The sequence below is a fragment of the Actinia tenebrosa genome, unplaced genomic scaffold (genome assembly GCF_029948245.1).
Source record: "Actinia tenebrosa isolate PJP-AT-01 unplaced genomic scaffold, QUT_ActTen_1.0 PGA_scaffold11__36_contigs__length_13525064, whole genome shotgun sequence".
NCBI lineage: Eukaryota > Metazoa > Cnidaria > Anthozoa > Actiniaria > Actiniidae > Actinia > Actinia tenebrosa.
Genome location: NW_028292571.1, coordinates 7,101,270 through 7,121,364, shown reverse-complemented (window position 1 = coordinate 7,121,364; position 20,095 = coordinate 7,101,270). Strand labels below are relative to the sequence as shown.

The 20,095-nt window shown below is 37.2% G+C and overlaps 2 protein-coding genes across 2 annotated transcripts; both read right to left on the bottom strand.

Moving 5' to 3' along the window:
- Positions 1 to 2,449: 2,449 nt before the first annotated feature.
- Positions 2,450 to 9,228, bottom strand: LOC116286578 (lactadherin-like). Its single transcript, XM_089027531.1, has 5 exons — positions 8,941 to 9,228; positions 6,680 to 6,939; positions 5,459 to 5,537; positions 4,282 to 4,619; positions 2,450 to 3,448 (listed from the first exon to the last, which is right to left on the bottom strand). Exons 1-5 carry the CDS (start codon positions 9,002 to 9,004, stop codon positions 3,308 to 3,310), a joined length of 882 nt encoding a protein of 293 aa, XP_088883657.1. The 5' UTR covers positions 9,005 to 9,228; the 3' UTR covers positions 2,450 to 3,307.
- A 2,302-nt stretch (positions 9,229 to 11,530) lies between these two features.
- On the bottom strand, positions 11,531 to 19,470 carry LOC148912413 (uncharacterized). The gene is made up of 2 exons (XM_089027624.1): positions 17,769 to 19,470; positions 11,531 to 11,946 (listed from the first exon to the last, which is right to left on the bottom strand). The coding sequence occupies exons 1-2, from the start codon at positions 19,468 to 19,470 to the stop codon at positions 11,531 to 11,533; spliced, it is 2,118 nt and encodes a 705-aa protein (XP_088883750.1).
- Between the last annotated feature and the right edge of the window lie 625 nt (positions 19,471 to 20,095).

The window sequence follows — 20,095 nt, the reverse complement described above, 5'->3', positions numbered from 1 at the left end:
ATTGTTGACTCAGTGAATTCAATAAGTTTGTTCATCGAATATGGCTCTTTCGTAAAGGAGTCCAATCTACCTTCATTTTAGATGTCTATTAGATAACTTGTCATTTTGAAAACAGTGAAGTTCAAGTCAGAAGTACGGGTTCTTGGGATACAGCAATATTAACTGTACTTCAGTTTAGGTGGAGAATTGTGGAATAACTTACAGTCTCATCTATAACTGCAATCAACTCCAAAATGAATGAGTCTCAATCGAGCGACCACTGTTTTGCTTTAAAAACAAGCTTGAAAATGTTGTCTCAGCTGATTATTTTTTACATATGCTGTTTATGGATTTCTTCAAAAAACTTTCAGAATTTCTCAAGGAATTCCTCTAACACATTTTATCGTGAAATTGAATAAAGTTTGGTTTGTCAACTGCATGAAGCTTGCTTTGTCACTGCCGATCTCCTGTGTACCCATGACATCACTACTATCTGACCAATCAGGAATCGCATGCTAAAATATCTCAGGCTTGCGCGCGGAGCTAAAAATAGATTAATAAGAAACTTTCATGGGGCACAGGGATGTGCTCTCTTACTTCATATTCTCTTGCTATGGTGTACTTTTACCAAGTGTCGAGAGCTTACCGTTACAGATTGAGTTCCCTCAGCCTATCAATTATAGTAATGGTATTTTATCGGGAATCTCATGTAGATGATAGATAAATAGATCTTATACTCATTTTTGCTCACCGACCAACCAGGGTTTCTTATTTATACCACGTGCAGCAGTTTGAAACCCCCATCAAATACGACCACACCCATTTCAAAGTTCTAGTACTTTGAAATATTTCTGATGTTTTCTGATATTTTGAAATTAGTGAAACTATTTCAAAAAGTGACTCAGTTATTTTCTGAATTTTGAAACTTTTTCAATAAAACTGAAATTGATTTCTGAATTTTAAAATTACTTAATTATTTGAATATCTTTTTTTCTGATTTTTTTCATTTATTTTCAAAAATCGAAATATTTGCTTCGAATCTAAAACAAATTTAATTGAAAGCCAATGTATCAGCTTTATTTTAGAGATTAAGGAGATGAAAATTATATATCGTGTGCGATATCAAGTGTAATAAATTGTCTTCAAAAACGTATTTGCTATGAATTTCATTTGGCTCTGACTAATAGATGTACCTATACCTTCTGACTCATACTTTTGTCTTGAGTATATATTTAACAATAAGACTACGAGGTCGAGCTTTCTATGAGTCAATAGATAGTCGATGAGGCGGGTAAAAATCGATAGCATTTGTTTGGAATAGTTCCCTCTTACAGAATTTGCATATTGCAATTGCAAATTTAGTCGATATCACTCAAGTGAATCAATCTACATATGAATACACAGGAGACATCAAATACACAAGAAGCATGTTATTCATTTGTTCGCCAATACTTTGACTATTAAATTTTAAAGTCAATCTTTTTTCGGCCGAAATTTTTTTGTTTTTTGTTTTAGAGAACAATTCAGTGCATTTCACCAGCTTGAATTTAAATTTCAAATAGAATACAAAACAGAACATGTGGTTCCCACTAACCCACCCTCTTGAACCCAGGAGTAATTTTTTATCACTTAACATCAGGTTCCCGAGGATTTCACTAACCCGGTTTCCAGGTGATCATCTTTTGACAGTCATTCATGGTGGCGGTATTCAGAGAAAATAACTCAGAATTATGTATTAGCAATGCATTTAAAATTCTACCCATGCTTGTAAGCGACTACCTATGGATGAAATAGTGCATTGTGGTTTAAAATATTTGATGAAATTAGCGTGGAATGAAACCGCCTTCTTTTTTTCTTTGAACAGCAACAAAATGCGTTCCAAAATTTATAATAACATTATACATAATAATTATAATAGTTTAATCACACATGATCGCATAAAAAATGAATTACGATGTGTTAACAAGTAGCAAACAAATTTGGCAAAATCGTTAAGACATACTATATTATAGGGAATGGGCTGCCTTTTAAGATTAAAGAAAAATAAGAAAAATAAGAAAAATATGAAATCGGCTTGCTTAACTACTGCTATTAATTATTAACGACTAACTAAGAGAACAAGTATGAAAAGCTGAATAACTCGTGAGGTATTTTGCTATTAGCCATTGAGATAGTATTGGGGAAGAAACTTCTCTTAAAGCGTTCTGTTCTCACTTAAAAAGAGTCAAATTCCTCTGTTGCGAAAGGTCCAGTTTCAAACCTCAAATAATTGTCTTCTGCACGGTATATTAAAAGCAACAAGGCGAATTATCAAACTGCTAAATGCGTATCAAATTCACAGGATAATCCAAAGAAAACATCTAAAGCCTGCGACTTGAAAATACCATAAGCGTACTAACGAAGATGACCTTGCATATATTCAAATTGTCAAGTCAAAGTGCTATTTTTTTATTATTATCAAATCGTCCATATTTAATTATTACACTCAATAAATGTATTAAGCAGCTTTCTTTTATTTCCCAGTTGTATTTATGAATTGCATTGTTTATAAGTGAATGCATTTATTTATTTTTTGCGACGTTTTTTTAGGTGTAAACATTAGGACCTGTGCTGTGCGTTTTCCTAATCCTAATTTAGATCTACCCATGCAGAGTAGGTTTCAGCCTTTAAAACCCAATCACAGGGGCTAAAATCAAACCCTACATCAAACGTACAATAAGTGATAGGGCGTGGTTGGATTTTCAACCAGTTAAAATCGACGTGTTCGAGTTGGCATTGAAATTCAAGACCTTGGTCCTGCGCCCTAGCGTATTAACTTTTTAAAAAAAGTCATGTACTCACATATTTTCACTTGGTTTGTGGCTTTCGTTAAAGTGCAAATGAACCCTTTGGCAATACATTCAGTACTGGTTCTGCATAAAGTAAATAGTTGATTTGTAAAATATTTCTTGATTTGAGTGATGCGTCTCTAAGTTATGAAGTTGATTTAATTAACCTAAGACACCTAACTCAAAATTTTCAGCATTGATTCTAAATGAAGTGAATAGTTAAATGGTAAAATATTTCATATGGTTTGAGTGATGCATTTTAGAGATATCAAGGTTTATTCTCCCAATATGTTAATGATGTGACGACAAAGGAGGCATTCAGTTTATCCGGCATCACATGTAAATTGAAGCACTGAATATTATGATATGCTTTTTGCAATAACCTTTCTATAAGCCCTGAGTAAGACAATGACGTTTTATACAAGATACCTTACTGCCCCAGAATAGTTTTGTATGTTAAATAATGCCTCTATGAGAATATGCGTAACCCCGAACTACTTTCAAGGGCAGCCGTATAATTCAACCCTTAAAGCAATGTGCTTAGCCCAGGAATTTGCAATTATCCTAACGTAACGAGTCAGGATAGCGTGCTGTAGAGTATTTGTTTCCACGGTATTTCTGTCGCTATTTCCTTGGAAAATCTGCAATGCAATAGATAAGATGAATAGTTTACTTATCCATCCATGCATCCATGCATCCATGCATCCATGCATCCATGCATCCATGCATCCATGCATCCATGCATCCATGCATCCATGCATCCATGCATCCATGCATCCATGCATCCATGCATCCATGCATCCATGCATCCATGCATCCATGCATCCATGCATCCATGCATCCATGCATCCATGCATCCATGCATTCATTTATCCATGCATCCATGCATCCATGCATCTATGCATCCATGCATCCACCCATCCATGCATCCATGCATCCACCCATCCATGCATCCATGCATCCATGCATCCATGCATCCATGCATCCACCCATCCACCCATCCACCCATCCACCCATCCACCCATCCACCCATCCACCCATCCACCCATCCACCCATCCACCCATCCACCCATCCACCCATCCACCCATCCACCCATCCACCCATCCCATCCACCCATCCACCCATCCACCCATCCACCCATCCACCCATCCACCCATCCACCCATCCACCCATCCACCCATCCACCCATCCACCCATCCACCCATCCACCCATCCACCCATCCACCCATCCACCCCATCCACCCATCCACCCATCCACCCATCCATACATCCATGCATCCACCCATCCACCCATCCACCCATCCACCCATCCACCCATCCACCCATCCACCCATCCATGCATCCATGCATCCACCCATCCATGCATCCACCCATCCATGCATCCATGCATCCACCCATCCATGCATCCATGCATCCACCCATTCATGCATCCATGCATTCACCCATCGATACATCCATCCATCGATCCATTACCTTCTTGCCGTTATTTTCGAAGTAAAAATCCCACGCGATCCCGTCGGTGCTGTATTGTATAGTATAACTAGTGACCCATTGGTTATAGCCCATCGGTCTTCCTTGTGTGGCTACCATGGTAACGGCAGTGATTCGTCCCAGGTCTATCTGTAAATATTCACCTTGCCTTCGGGATTTAGCTATCCAGGTACCTACGTCTCGTTTGACGTCATTGGGTTGGGACGGAACATTGTTAAGTCTTCCACGCCATGGCTCCTTACCAGACCCAAAGAATGATGAGGCAGTAATGGCCATGTTAGGAATGGTGCCGTCTTTTAGACCCAATGACTTTTGACACACTAAAACAAAACAATTCCATGCATTTTCACACTAGCTTCTTGAAGAAAAAACAACCTCCCATGTGCATCAAGAACTGAATATACGCACAGCTAAGCATTGACAATTGTTTTTTAGCAAAACAATTAAAAATTTTTGTTTATCAAAAGCAAAACAAAAAACAAAAAACAAAAAAAAAAAAAAAAAAAAAAAGAACAAAAAAAGTACATGATCATGGATTGTCTAGTTTGTTTAAGATTCTTGTCAGTTAACTTGCACTCTCTTTATTGTTTCGTCTGTTCTTACCGTTTAAAATTCTTCTTGAATACATGTGAATAAGTTGTGTTTTGAATTTTTTCTGTACTTTGAGGGAATCTTTTAAAATACCATCGTTATCTCAGTAGTCAGTTGTTTGTCAGTCGTGAAGTTCGCACATGAAAATCTCAGCGAAATCTGACGGCCACTTTTTCGTGTTAAAATTGTCACAATTCTTCAGTTTTTACTTATCTGTACCGTTCAAAACCTCAATATCTTTCCTTGAAACAGTCTTGTCTTTTCTACGATCGATTTTTAAAGATTCTTTTAGAGAACAAGCAGAGATTTCGACGAAACTTGACCATGCACTTGTATATTTTTCGCTACTCGATATCTATCACAGCATAGATAGTGAGTAAGTTAGCCAATCAGATTGCAGAATTCGTGATAGTATGCTAGTAGGTTTCTGCTAAGTTATAATAGAAGATACATATTTGGTCCCCTATAGCCGCGACCGTTGCCGTGCTTTGCACCAGAAAAAACTACATGGGGAAATGCCCAAAGTAGGGAGTAGAGAGAACAATGTTTTGCAAGCAAATTTGAATACCTGTACAATTGTAAGAATCCATGTCAAAGTCTGGCCGACAGGTTGATCCCAATCGACAGGGGTTGGACGAGCAAAGATTCTTTGTAAGAAAGAGAAAAAAGGCAAAGATGCAAGATAAATATAAATAGATATTTCATTGGTAATTATATAATAAGAGAAAATAATAGACTTCTTTACATTGGATATTATATTTATCCGATAAAAAGTTAATGAGGAATACTTTGATATTCCCCATCAACATAAAAAAAGGTAAAGTACCTATATTTAACGTCGGTAGTTCCTTCAGTTGAAATTCAACTGCTATAAAAGGAAGCCGACGGTGCGCACTTTACCCCCTCTCTCCATCAGTGCTTTGTTTTAAGAGTATTTAAAGCTGAAGCTACACGGATTAGAGAGAAGTCGAAACAGACCTCAAGCTCTGAAGGTCGCGTACTAACCAACTGAGCTACGCCTGCTCCTAAAACAGATATGACGTAACATATGCACTCCAAAGCTAGACCTAATCTACTGTTTCCCATTTCAGACCTATTGTCATTCCCTAGAGCATCATTTCTTCGTTTAACGGTTGTTCACGAGAAGACACGAGAAGATGAATACCTCTCAAACGAAGACTCTTATTCTCAAGAAAATGACACGTGGACTGATATTCATGAAATAAACTAAAGCAAAAGAGATCGATAAGGGATGATTTCACTTTGCCAATGGCTCGTACTTCTCTCCGAACGTTCTTTTTATTGTTACTTCTAGCATGTTGTATTAAGGTTCGGAGCACGAAAAAAAAAAGGTTTTAATATACGGGACCGCGTTCTTCTTTTGGTTGAAATCCACACGACAGAGGAAGCATAGCCTTTAATTTCCCCTCAGACATTTAAAAAAAAAAAAAAAAAAAAAAAAAAAAAAGAAAAGAAAAGAAAAGAAAAAAAAGTGTACATAAATAAGAATTTTTTTATGTACACTTTTTTTTATGTAAAAGATGTCTGAAGTCAAATTAAAGGCTGTGCTTCCTGTGTCGTTTGGATTTCAACCAAAAGAAGAACGTACCGGAAATTATTCGTCTCTATCTTGTACCCGTAACCCCAAACACGAACCATTACACATCTCCAAGCTGGCTACACCTTGGCACTTTAATATGCATGTTACACCCGTCTCCCCACCTCCCCTCCACCACCTTACTAAATAATTTAGAAAGTGACGTCATAGTGTGAATATATAAACACTCACCTTAATAGGGCAGTACTCATATCCCACCTTGGTTATCAAGTGACCGGGATATGCTACGTGATCATTGTCACTTAATTCACATATCCTTTCTTTTCCCTCATCTGGTCCCATGTTGTACGATACGCATAATTCGTTTAGGAAGCAATAGTGCTGGCATAGTTCTAGACCAGGCGAAAGGACTTGAAATGACTCTATGGTATGGTTGGTAAAAGTCTTGTTCTTCATGCAATCAAGAAAAGTCAGTGATCTGCAGCCATTTCCTGGAGGATAATTAAACCACATTATAATTAAAACACTTATATTATTATAATTCATAATGAAGGAGATGGATGCAGGAATTGCCATAGTGCATGCATGCCGGAAGTGAGCGGAATTGTTTAGTGTGGATTTTACGTTTCATTCGTCTAGGTAATAATATAGTTTCTCGTTCAATTTGGAAATAATTTGCACGAGTTTGTTTTGGAAAGAGTCTGTATTTGCGTGGGACCGTGTAACGAACGCAATTTGGGATCTTTCAAAAACAAACGAGAGCAAATTATTTCCAAATTGAACGAGAAACTATATTATTACCTATTAATAGTATACATGAGAAATTTTCAACCAAATTAGAAAAAAAAAAGATGTGTTGGAAAAAAATGCACGAAGCGAAGAATTCGTTTGTTTTTCGATTATTTTTGTCAAAAATCGGTTTATACAAAACAATATTTTATTAACAAAAAAATTATGCCAGGAAAGAATTAAGAATAAAAAAGATTGCTTTTGATCTTTAAAAAGTTAAAACATGTTTAGAATTCATTTTTTCATCTTCAAAACTTCAAATATTTGAAGAAATTCTGCAAAACTTACATAAATCATCAAATGTTCTCTTTCATAAATTCCTAAACGCTCCGCAAAGAAAAGTGAAGTAAGCTGCTTTCTTTGTACAGAAGTATTATTTACCTCTTTACGGATAAAGTAGGCGAAAGCTCTTGTTTAAGTTTCAACATCAAGTATCAAAATCTCTCGCTTCAACTTTCGTGTCAAGTAACTTTAACAGCTGTAAAATGGCCCAACTGATGTTTACTTTCCTTCTTAATTCCCAAATAACATACATACTAAAGAAAAAAATAATTATAATACAAGAGAAGGACCAAGAGGGAAGGCGTGAACGGGACCTGGAGTCTCATGCGAGGCTACTCTCCGCTAAAACGATAAACAAGTAAAAAGACTTAAGCGAAGGAAAGAAGAAAAGGGATAAATAAATAAAATATATTGCCAATGCCAACCACAGTTACGATAGAGGCTCCACCTGCAAGGCCAATCAGTATCAAAAACATTAATTAACAGATCCTTGTTTACATTTGTAACAAAATCCTTTGAAAGACTTTAAACTAAGAAAATTACTAGGTATAGCTAATTTGCCTATTAGCTTCCAGAGTTTAGCACAACGATTGAAAAAAGAGGACTGAAAAGTAGTTTACAAAAAGGTGTTTCTAAGTATGGTAGTATAGATGGTAGAAATATAAAAGAAATCTTCCTCTAATCAAAATTTGAAAAGACATTCTATGATTTTTTTAAAGAAATTTTACTCGAGAGATCCGACTAAAGTTTCATCCCTTGTACTATACGCCGCGCACTGATCAAAACGCTCGATTTTTATGAAAATACTCAAGTATTGTTTCTAGCAGGGGCTGTGACCTCCCTGTGCTATTTTAATGAGAAAAAATTAATACTTTTTCTGTTATCTCCCGGGGCAATCTTTCATGTGGAATACCAAAATATTAATAAACACAGGCTATCGATTAATTAATAATATGTTAGCACGTTTTTGTCAAGGCAGCTGACTACGTACAATTCAAAGGGAAAACTTGGAACGTTAATCTCAAAGTCAGTCCAATAAGATAAAGTTATAATTAAGGAAACAGAAGAGCAAATTATCAACACGCCGTCCAAACATATGAATTCAATGCGATTTGACCTTTAAAATTAAAGAAACGTCCGCCCAAAAGAAATGCAAAAAACGGCGACTGAAACGGCTTGAAAACATTATTCGCAAAATCATTGATGTCGTTTTCTCAGTACATAAAATGTTGTTTTAATTGCATCGTATTTTTTATATCACTTGTTTTATTTGTATTGCACTATATTTTGCTCGTAGCTCAGTATACACTGAACATATTTATTCGAAGGTTTTCCTTTAAAAACTCCAATTTTCCTTCCTCTGCCAGAATGGCAATTAACCTTCTTAGTAAAAGTGAAGACCTCAAACCCCGCTAACGTACCTTGAGTTTTAGTCAATAGGTCTACAATCATGAAGACGGCAGAGTAAACAAATATTTTCTCCATGGTCAGTGAAGAATCTCGTTCTATTATCTGAGTACAGTCGCTCGTTGGTTTTCTCCTATAGTTAGAGATGTAGTTTCCCCGAGGCCTTCCGATTTTCCTCCTTTCACTAATCCAATGGATATGAAGTTAATTTGTAGATATAACAGTCTGAAAACTCCTTTTTTTTCTCTCCTCACCAGGACCAGCAAAGTACCCAGCGAACAAATTGCAGAATACCACACGGCGCGATTCGTGTAAACAGAATGCTTTGCGTGTAGTGTCAGTGTCAGGATGGGTGAGGAGCGGTGAGGATTTAATCATGTTCTAATACGTCACGCATTTCGTGTATCATATGCGGTGGATTTAATTATTTTTATTACTTATTACCATAAAAAGACGGGTAGGTATTGTAAAGTTGCCATGACGACAAATTGACGCCATGAGTTTATTGCTTGACAAGTTTGGACAAGTCTTTTGTTTACCAATCCAATTTATAGAGCGCAGGGATTTTGAATTTTTAAGAGCGACTGTCCAGAAATATCGAGCAAAATCGAAAATTTGTGGCCACAATCAAAAAAATAAAAGTCCTTCCTTTTTGGTCTGTAGACACTGTTTGATGAGTTTATGAACGTACTGGGGTCGGTTTTTCGATCTACGTAAAAAATTCGGATTTTTTTAAAGAAAACGGTTTCACCCCGTGTCGGTTTAAAAAATGCTCAAGAAACGGCTGCGAATTACGCTTTCAAAAACATTCTCGGTCCAAGTGAAAACCCAAGTTACAATCAAATTTGCTGCTGAATTCAAGAAAAGGGGTGTTGAACAATTGTTCCAGGTGATTTTAGACGTTTTAAACTAAACTTTAGATAGAAAAAATTGCATTCTTCCAGCACAGTTGTTCACAGTCTTGATTTTACCTCACATTTATAAAAGCGATTTCTTGCATGTGGCCATTCTCCAATTTTTAGAAAACTCAAGCTGTACAATGTTCAAATGATAGAATAACACGAACTACAAAAATTAGTTTGGGTTTTTTCACAGGCCTTATGAAAACTTTATGCGAAGTTGGAAAAATTTGCCATGTAAATATGCAAATTAGCAGTTTGTTTACATCTCCACACCACAGATCACGGCCGCGAAAAAAGTCATCTAAAATAGTTTTAACAGCTTATTAATCCACACATTAGCCTATCTAAGGACTATCTAAGCATGATTGGCCTTTGTTATTATTTTAAACGATTATTTGTTGAAGTTAAGCCTACACTTCCGGTGTTGAAGACACTCAGCTTGCTTGCCTCGGTGGCATTCCATCGGTGCGTAGTAAACTTAGTAATCATAAATGACTGTTAACATGCTCTATAAACGTTACTATTCCTCACTAGTGGTATCCAGCTTATCACATAGTATTTTCACATACTGAGTATGCTTGAAAGTTTGCATTACTTTGTAAATAAGCAGGGATCAAACCTGTCAAAGCGGATTATGTGAGCTGATGGCGTGACAAACGACAATTTGCGCGGAGCCGGACGTGACGTCGTTTGGTACAGTACGTTTTCTATTGCCTGAACATCTTGTGATTTGGCATAAACTAAAGAGAATCAATCGTTATTAAGACTCTGTATGAGCTTTCAATGATATTGTTCTTTACGACAAAAAGACCCCGATTTGAATAAGGCTGCGTTCATATTGTATGGCAGAAGGGGCGGGGGCAGATGAATTCTTTAAATGACAAAACCATTCTTAAGACCACCCAAAAGTCCCCCAAAAATAATAATCCCCCCCCCCCTGGCAAACTCTCGTAGCTTCTTCTAAAAATTTTGCATCCCCCCCCCCTCTCTGTAAAAAGGTTTTCAACCCACCCACCCACCCCCCCCCCCTTTTTATTGGTAAAACTTTTTCCTATCCCCCCTAAATTTCATCTACTCCCCCCTCCCCCTCTCCCCTCCCCCCCCCCCCCTCACCACCACTCTCTGCCATACATTATGAACGCATCCTAATGTCTCATGGAATTCAGACATCAAAGAAGTAGTTTATATAATAAGTTAACTGGAATCATCGAACCACATCCCACATCGATTTGCAATCAAGTAGCTTGCGTCCCTCGTGTTGTTCGACTTAACGAAGTCAATTCTTCCATTCGTAAGATAACTTCACTCTCTTCGTTGGCCTCCCCAAGACTATTTCTATATGTGTAAGGGACTGGTCATAAAGTATGGGGGGTTGGGATGGTTGGGGGGCAAAATCAGGGGATGGGTCACATAATTTTGAACTCCTTAAAAGGGGTGGGCTGTTGATAAAATTTGACAATTAAAATGAGTGGGCCTGCAATTTTGCTTCTAAACTGGTTTTGGGTCATCAGGATTTTCAGCATCATTTTATGTGGGCCACGATAAAAAACACTGATTCTATTCTGATTTTGCCCACCCCCACCCCCTCCCCCATATATTTTATGACCAGTCCCTAATCAATGTTGTAGTAGCGTCAAGCTTGCACAATTTCACGACTGAGCACTGCAAGTAGTCATGGTGTCGTATAGACCGTATATATTAGTCAATTTAATGCTAGCAATCCACCAACCTTCTTGAACCAACAGTAAGAAAAAAACCAGTCTCTTTTAACACAGTTTTCGATCCACTTTTGCTCAAACCCCACTCTGCTTTTGGATTCCTTTTGACATCGGCTTTGTGCTGAGAAAGAGTTACGGGTACAGAACATTTCGCTGATGTCCGTTTCCAGCTGACGCCCAAACGCACGGTGATTCCGACAGATTGTAAGGCTGTCTATGTTTCTAGAGGGCTCAAAAATACATACTCTTGCGAGAATTAATTCGACCTCGGTTTCAACTTCAACTATACTAAAACATCGTTTGTCCTCGGCGATATCCCGTTTACATCTTGTCAAAGGAACGTTAGTGACAGATCTACTTCTTTCTTTTGGGTCAAACCCACAATGACCACCAATGATGGCTTGAAAAGAACACGATTCACGAGCCTCCATAACTGATGCTCACCATAATTAACAAATTCATATACTGACTATAAACACTTTGTTAAATGCTGCTTTTATTTTTGTCTACCTGGTAATGTACAACAAATTTTTGGAATTTGATTGAAACTATCAAATTCCTGGACATTTCGGCCACACACGCGTCATGTTCAGATCACAGTTCTATCAAATCGCACTATCGACATAAAATGCTATATATATATACATATACTTTAAAATGTATTTTCTTTTTTCTCATAGTCTTATATCAGATTTACGCTTCCACGAAACCAGGCGAGTCTATCATATATTCGATCTATTGTACAGCCATGAAGCTAGTGGGGTAGGGAAGGGGTAATTGCATATCAGGCTACAACTGCACTTATTATACATGTAACCAATTTTAAACATGACTTCGATCAAGCAAGAAAACATATGATAGCTAAAAAAAACAAATCTTGATAATGAGTGATTCTCTTTAGTTTATGCCAAATCACAAGATGTTCAGGCAATAGAAAACGTACTGTACCAAACGACGTCACGTCCGGCTCCGCGCAAATTGTCGTTTGTCACGCCATCAGCTCACATAATCCGCTTTGACAGGTTTGATCCCTGCTTATTTACAAAGTAATGCAAACTTTCAAGCATACTCAGTATGTGAAAATACTATGTGATAAGCTGGATACCACTAGTGAGGAATAGTAACGTTTATAGAGCATGTTAACAGTCATTTATGATTACTAAGTTTACTACGCACCGATGGAATGCCACCGAGGCAAGCAAGCTGAGTGTCTTCAACACCGGAAGTGTAGGCTTAACTTCAACAAATAATCGTTTAAAATAATAACAAAGGCCAATCATGCTTAGATAGTCCTTAGATAGGCTAATGTGTGGATTAATAAGCTGTTAAAACTATTTTAGATGACTTTTTTCGCGGCCGTGATCTGTGGTGTGGAGATGTAAACAAACTGCTAATTTGCATATTTACATGGCAAATTTTTCCAACTTCGCATAAAGTTTTCATAAGGCCTGTGGAAAAAACCCAAACTAATTTTTGTAGTTCGTGTTATTCTATCATTTGAACATTGTACAGCTTGAGTTTTCTAAAAATTGGAGAATGGCCACATGCAAGAAATCGCTTTTATAAATGTGAGGTAAAATCGAGACTGTGAACAACTGTGCTGGAAGAATGCAATTTTTTCTATCTAAAGTTTAGTTTAAAACGTCTAAAATCACCTGGAACAATTGTTCAACACCCCTTTTCTTGAATTCAGCAGCAAATTTGATTGTAACTTGGGTTTTCACTTGGACCGAGAATGTTTTTGAAAGCGTAATTCGCAGCCGTTTCTTGAGCATTTTTTAGACCAACACGGGGTGAAATCGTTTTTTTAAAAAAAATCCGGATTTTTTACGTAGATCGAAAAACCGACCCCAGTACGTTCATAAACTCATCTAATAGTGTCTACAGACCAAAAATGAAGGATTTTTATTTTTTGACAGTGGCCGCCCCGTGCTCGATATTTCTGGACAGTCGCTCTTAACTCCAAAACTCAACCAAGCAAGCAAGCAAGCAAGACCTAAAAACAATTTACTTTTGAGAAACGCAATGGCTACGTTATTCCAGTTAGGCTCTCGAGGATATCACTCTACCGTCAGTGAATTCAAAGGACTAATGAAAATTTGATGACTATTGTATCCAACACAATGCACTTAATGACTCATAAACGATAATAAACAATAAGACCTACTAAGTTCTTCCTAATTATGCAAAAATCAGCTGAAAATGATTAGTTCTGCCGTTTATCTTGTTCTATATTATATAAACAGCGTTCATTCTATTTCATACTGGACCGTAGTACAATGACTCTAAGATTCCCTAGCATTCAAGCTTATTAATGCTGTCATATCTCTTTTCCTTCAATCATTTTTGTTCGGTGATAAATAAGACACGGCATCAAAACAATTTTATGAATGCACAAATCTACAGGAAGCCCATATCCAATTTAGTTATTGAAAAACACAGGAAGTCCATGAGCACTTCTTATTCCCACAGGCAGCCCATCCGATTTAGCTATTGAAATACACAGGAAGCCCATGGCCAATTCATATTTCCACAGGCACCCCATCCGATTTAGTTTTGAAAACCCAGGAAGCCCATGACCAATTCTCTTTTCCACGGCCAAGACCATTTGAAATACCAAACTTAATAACTGATTTAATAATAATCTTATATCTGCTTATTTTTTCTATGATTGAGGGTCGATGAGAGGTCGATGCGAGGTCTATGAGAGGTCGATGTAAGATTACCTCCTCTCCTCCTTCTATCAGGCTATCAATAGCTTAGCTATCAGGCTATCTATAGCCTAGAGAATATGAAGTAAGAGAACATATCCCTGTGACCCATGAAAGTTTCTTGAAAATCTATTTTTAGCTCCGCGCACTAGTCTGAGCTATTTTAGCATGCGAATCTTGATTGGTCAGAGTCGTAGTGGTGTCATGGGTACACAAGAGAACTTTATTCAATTTGACGAGAAAATGTGTTTAAAGGAATTCCTTAAGAACTTCTGAAATGTATTTGAAGGAATCCATTATAACAGCATATGTAAAAAATACTCAGCTGAGACAACATCATTCAAGCTTGTTTTTAAATCAAAACAATGGTCGCTCGATTGAGACTCGATCATTTTGGAGTTGATTGCAGTTATAGATGAGACTTTCCACAATTTTTCACCTAAACTAAAATAGAGTTAATATTGCTGCATCCAAAGAACACGTACTTCTGACCTGAACTTCAGTGTTTTCAAAATGACAAGTTATCTAATGGACATCTAAAATGAAGGTAGATTGGACTCCTTTACGAAAGAGCCGGATTTTCGATGAACAAACTTGTTGAATTCACTGAGTCAAGAGTTTAAAAAACTTTAAACTTGAGAGAAAATTTAGCATTTACTGTTGGAATCAGTTGTTTACCAGTAAAAAGAAGAGGTTTTAAGATAGCTGAAAACATTCAAGCTGCTCGAAATAGAAGAATTAAACATAAAGGCACAAATACGCCGAACTGAGAGCATCTGGCAGAAAAAATCGCAAGTAAAATGCCCCTCAATCAGGTAAAAATAATCTCTTTTTTATTAGTTTGAATCCTCAAATACTAAGTTTGAGGACTTTAGAAGTTGAAAAGTTATGAAAAAAAAATCATTGAGGCGGAGCGAAAATTCATGGTGCAAAATTTGAAAGAAAGTTCTAGTTTTATAATAGTCAAACTTTTTCATTAATTCGCCTTTTCTCAATGGGCAATGTCTTTTGCATAAACTTACACACAGTATTTTGGGAAGCTAAACATATTCAATAATTGTGAAAAATCACTTCAGTGCCTCTTGTAGTTTTTTCCTCTGTGAAAACAGAAAATTTTCTTCGGCACATTTTGGTGCAAATAGTTTTTCTGATTCGTGTGTTAAACAAAATACTGGTCTTGTTCAACGTCTTCTTAATTACTTTTAACTTAAACTTTATTTACTATAGAAAACACTACGGTAAATGCTTTTTTAGCTGTATTCACTGTAGGTTTTTCGCTATTTTCATCGTATTTTTTATTGCGGTTTCTTTTCCCATGGCGTCTTCGCTGTTTTTAGCGCTTGTTCGTATGTGACTGAAAACCATCCTGATTTGATCTTTTTACATCAAATTAAGTTAATGTTTAATTCGTCCATGAAGAACACATGATACTTTAATCATTTCAACTTTTTACTGATTTTGAAGGCATTCTTCTCGTCGGGAACTAAACATTTTTCGCTCGCATGGAAGTACTAAAACTCTGAGCAGCAATAAGGGATCGCATGTTAAAAATAGCTCAGGCTTGCGCGCGCAGCTTAAAATAGATTTTCAAGAAACTTTCATGGTTACAGACCTATGTATGGGAGATTTGCTCTCTTACTTAATATTCTCTTGCTATAGCTTAGCTATCAGGCTATCGATAGCCTAGCTATCAGGCTATCGATAGCCTAGCTATCAGGCTATCGATAGCTTAGCTATCAGGCTATCAATAGCTTAGCTTCTTGGCTCTCAGGCTATCAATAGCTTAGCTTCTTGGCTATCAATAGCTATTACCTCCTCCTCTCCGCCTCCTCCTCTCCGCCTCCTCCTCTCCGCCTCCTCCTCTCCGCCTCCTCCTCTCCGCCTCCTCCTCCTCTCCTCCTCCTCCTGCTCTCCTCCTTCTCCTCCTCTCCTCCTCCTCCTCCTCCTCTCCTCCTTCTCCTCCTTCTCTCTTCCTCCTCCTCCTCTATATGAAATGATAAACTAGAACTATTAGCTATCAAAGTATCCGGCTATCGATAGTTTAGCCACCCGGCTACATGCTATAAAATTTCATTAACTCATAGTTCTAGTTTATCATTTCATATAGAGGAGGAGGAGGAAGAGAGAAGGAGGAGAAAGAGGAGAGGAGGAGGAGGAGGAGGAGGAGAGGAGGAGGAGGAGGAGGAGGAGGAGAGAGAGAGAGAGAGAGAGAGAGAGAGATGTCTTTTATTTAATCTCGGGAAATTTCATCAATGTACAAATTGGTTTTCATGAAAACCGAGTTGATAGGTAATATATATCAAAAATTGATAATAACGTTAAGAATATATAGACAGATTATATAAAAAAAAAATCTTATCATCTTATCATCTACCCCCCAGAAATATTATAGTAATCAAAGTGTTAAGGACCAACAGACGAAAGATTCCTCTTAAAAGATTTTAAATTATTGGACAGTCTGACACTTTGGGGTAACGAGTTCCACACTTTTGCACCGTCATAAGAGAGAGCTCTTTTTAAAAACTCAGTGCTGGGTTTCGGTAACTTTAAGCACTTCTCTCTACCACGAAGATCGTAGGTATTTTCTTGAAAATAAAAGAGTTCCCCTACAGATTTTGGCGCAAGTGCGTTTAAAGTCTTAAACATCATTATTGCTTTATGCTCCTTTCTTCTTCTTTGTAAGCTTTTCCAGCCTAAAGAAGTTAAAATATCACTATATCTGACATCGTAGCTGCTTTTTGTTATTATTCTTGCAGCTCTATTTTGCATTTTTTGCAATCTTTCAGCAGACGTTACTGGTAAATTATCCCATACCACGTCACAATAATCCAACCAAGGTAAAACGAGAGCCTCATATATGGTAATAGCTGTCTCCAAGGGATGTAATCGCGGACTCGTCTTATGCCACTCAATCCAGAAGATATTTTTTCACAAATGTAATCAATATGAGCAGCCCAAGACACCCGTTCGTCAATCACAACACCCAGAGTTTTTGCTGTAGAGACTCTAGTAATTGGTTTGCTATTTAAATATATGTGTGGTTCGGAGGTAATTTTCTTTAATTTATCGTCAGAAGCAATAAACATGTGCTCTGTTTTAGCTGAATTTAAGCTAAGTTTGTTAGCTTTCAACCAGTTATGAATATTGGAAATATCAGCGTTCACCTCGTCAAATAGAGTCTTTTGTGATGTGCCACAAGTGGTGAGACTTGTGTCATCAGCATACATTCTAGCATTTGAAAATTTGACACTATTTGGCAGATCGTTTATGTAAATAATAAATAATAATGGCCCAAGGATTGAGCCTTGAGGGATGCCGCAATCGAGTGTTCTAGAGCTAGATAAGGTATGGTTTATGTAGCATCTCTGACTACGATCTGTGAGGTAAGATTTGAACCACTTTATCGACTCTTCTGCAATCCCATAATAGTATAATTTTTGGAGAAGTATAGAGTGATTTACTGTGTCAAAAGCTTTTTTAAAATCTAGGAAAGTGACACAGTTCAATTTACCTTCATCCATATTGGTAAGCCACTCAGTTGTGGCTCCTAGGAGTGCAGTAGTAGTCGAATGAAGCGGTCTAAATCCCGACTGCTTTTGAGAAAGTAAATTATTTGAGTTTAGATACTCATATAACTGGTTAAAAACTATTCTCTCGAAAATCTTAGCAATAGTAGGTAAGACCGAAATGGGACGGTAATTATTCAAATCATCTTTGTCATTAGCTTTATGAATTGGCGTAGCTTTCGCCAGTTTCAAGCCGTTAGGAAAAATCCCTTTATCAACTGATTGATTGAATAGCTTCAATAGTGATTGACTTATTACTGGTGAAGCAAACTTGATGAAATGAGATGGTATACCGTCAAGACCTGTTGCTTTTTTACTGTCAATAGAATTTATGATTTTCGTAAGTTCATCAACTGATGTGTGTCGTAAGGTGAATGTTGAGCCAATTCTAATTAAATAATCATTATAAGCAGTCGGTCCATCGTGAATTAAACAAGCTAATTTAGTCCCAATTTCAGAAAAATGACAATTGAATACCTCAGCTATTTCCTTGGAGTCACTCATCGATGTATCACCTGTTTTGATAGATGTTACATAAGAGCCAGATTTAGTCCTTCGTGAGAGGACTTCATTAATAGCTTTCCAGACCTCCTTTGAGTTTTTTGAATTTTGTGCAAAATGATTTTCATAATATGACTTCTTGGCTCTTTTTATCTCGTTGTTGACGCGATTTCTAATAGACTTATAATCGCTCCAGTCGTCCCTCGAATTTGTTTGAGTAGCTTTTTGTTTCATTTTATCTCTATCGTACATAGCTTTCCTCAAATCAGTTGTCATCCAGGGAGACTTCTTGTTTCTTATTCGTTTTGTTTTGATCGGAGCGTGCGAGTCAAGAACAGAGAGAAATAACTCTTTCCATCTGTCCCACATGTCATCCGGGCTTTCCTTATTATCCAAACAATCCCAAGGGAGTGTTGCTAAATCCATAAGAAACTTGTCGGAGTCAAAGTTTTTAGCCGATCTAAATGAGATCTTACAGTGATTGTTGTTTGTCGGAATTGCTATTTTCCGTATTGTATAAACCAGACTATGGTCACTGATACCAATGTGAACCACTCCACTTCGGACTACCCTATCTGGGCTATTCGTTAAGATCACATCAATGAGGGTTTTACTTTTTTCAGTGACTCTAGTCGGTTCAGTGATTAACTGCGTAAGTTGAAACAATTCAGCAGTCGTATTCAAATAGCGGGTTTGCTGATTAATATTAGTAGATAATAAATCACAGTTTAAATCCCCTAGGATATAAACTCCCTTAAACTCAGAATCTATTTTTGTTAACACATTTTCAAATATATTGAAAAATGAGCGTGTATCATAGTTAGGAGGCCTATAACAGGCTAAAACGGCAAAAGACTTGCTATTTGGCTTCATGATTTCAAAACACAGGGACTCTACTTTATCATCAGTTAAGTCACTACGGTTTTTCCCATTTACGCCCTTTTTCAAGTATAAACAAACTCCCCCTCCATTGCGGTTTCTATCAGACCTATGGATGTCATAGCCTTCGATGCTCACCATTGAATTTGGGATTGATGGATCGAGCCTTGACTCATTTATGCAAAGAAGATCAAAATTTTGCTGAATGACCCATGATCTCAGTTCATCTATATGAGCTACAAGACTAATTATATTTAAAGAGGCCATTTTAAAAACTCTCACATTAGGAATAGAATGAGGTCTATTATCACCGTCAGACTTGTCAATATTAGTATTTGAGGCAATACTAATGGAATGAATAGAGGAATCTGTTTCGTCTAGGAATTTCTTACCTTTTAATCATGCTTTAGATTTAAGATATTTATTGAAATATTGCGCAAGGACTCCTATTCCTGCACGATTTAAATGCAGTCCTTTGGTGTTAAGTCCTTTCTCTCTTACATTATGAGAAATGTAGTCCCATTTCCGTTCGTTGCAGAAGGCTCTAAGCGATTTGTTCACATCCTTTCTTGCTGTTTCAAGGAGACTCGAGTCTTGGCGAATGATTAATTCAGATATCGCTATTTCACAAGACGGCAGCTGTCGTTCCACAGATTCGCAGATTCCAACTATCCTCTCTGCAATGGCCTTTGATTCATCAGACTTAAGATTATTTGTACCAATATGTACAATAAGATTATTAGGTTTCCTTCTGATTATTGGCTTTATATAGTCCTCCATATCCTCCACTGTGGCCCCTGGGAAGGGTTTTATATTAACTCTGTTTGTCTTGCTTGACATTTTCCAACCTTCGAGCTTCGATATTATAGAATCTCGAATTATAACTGTACTA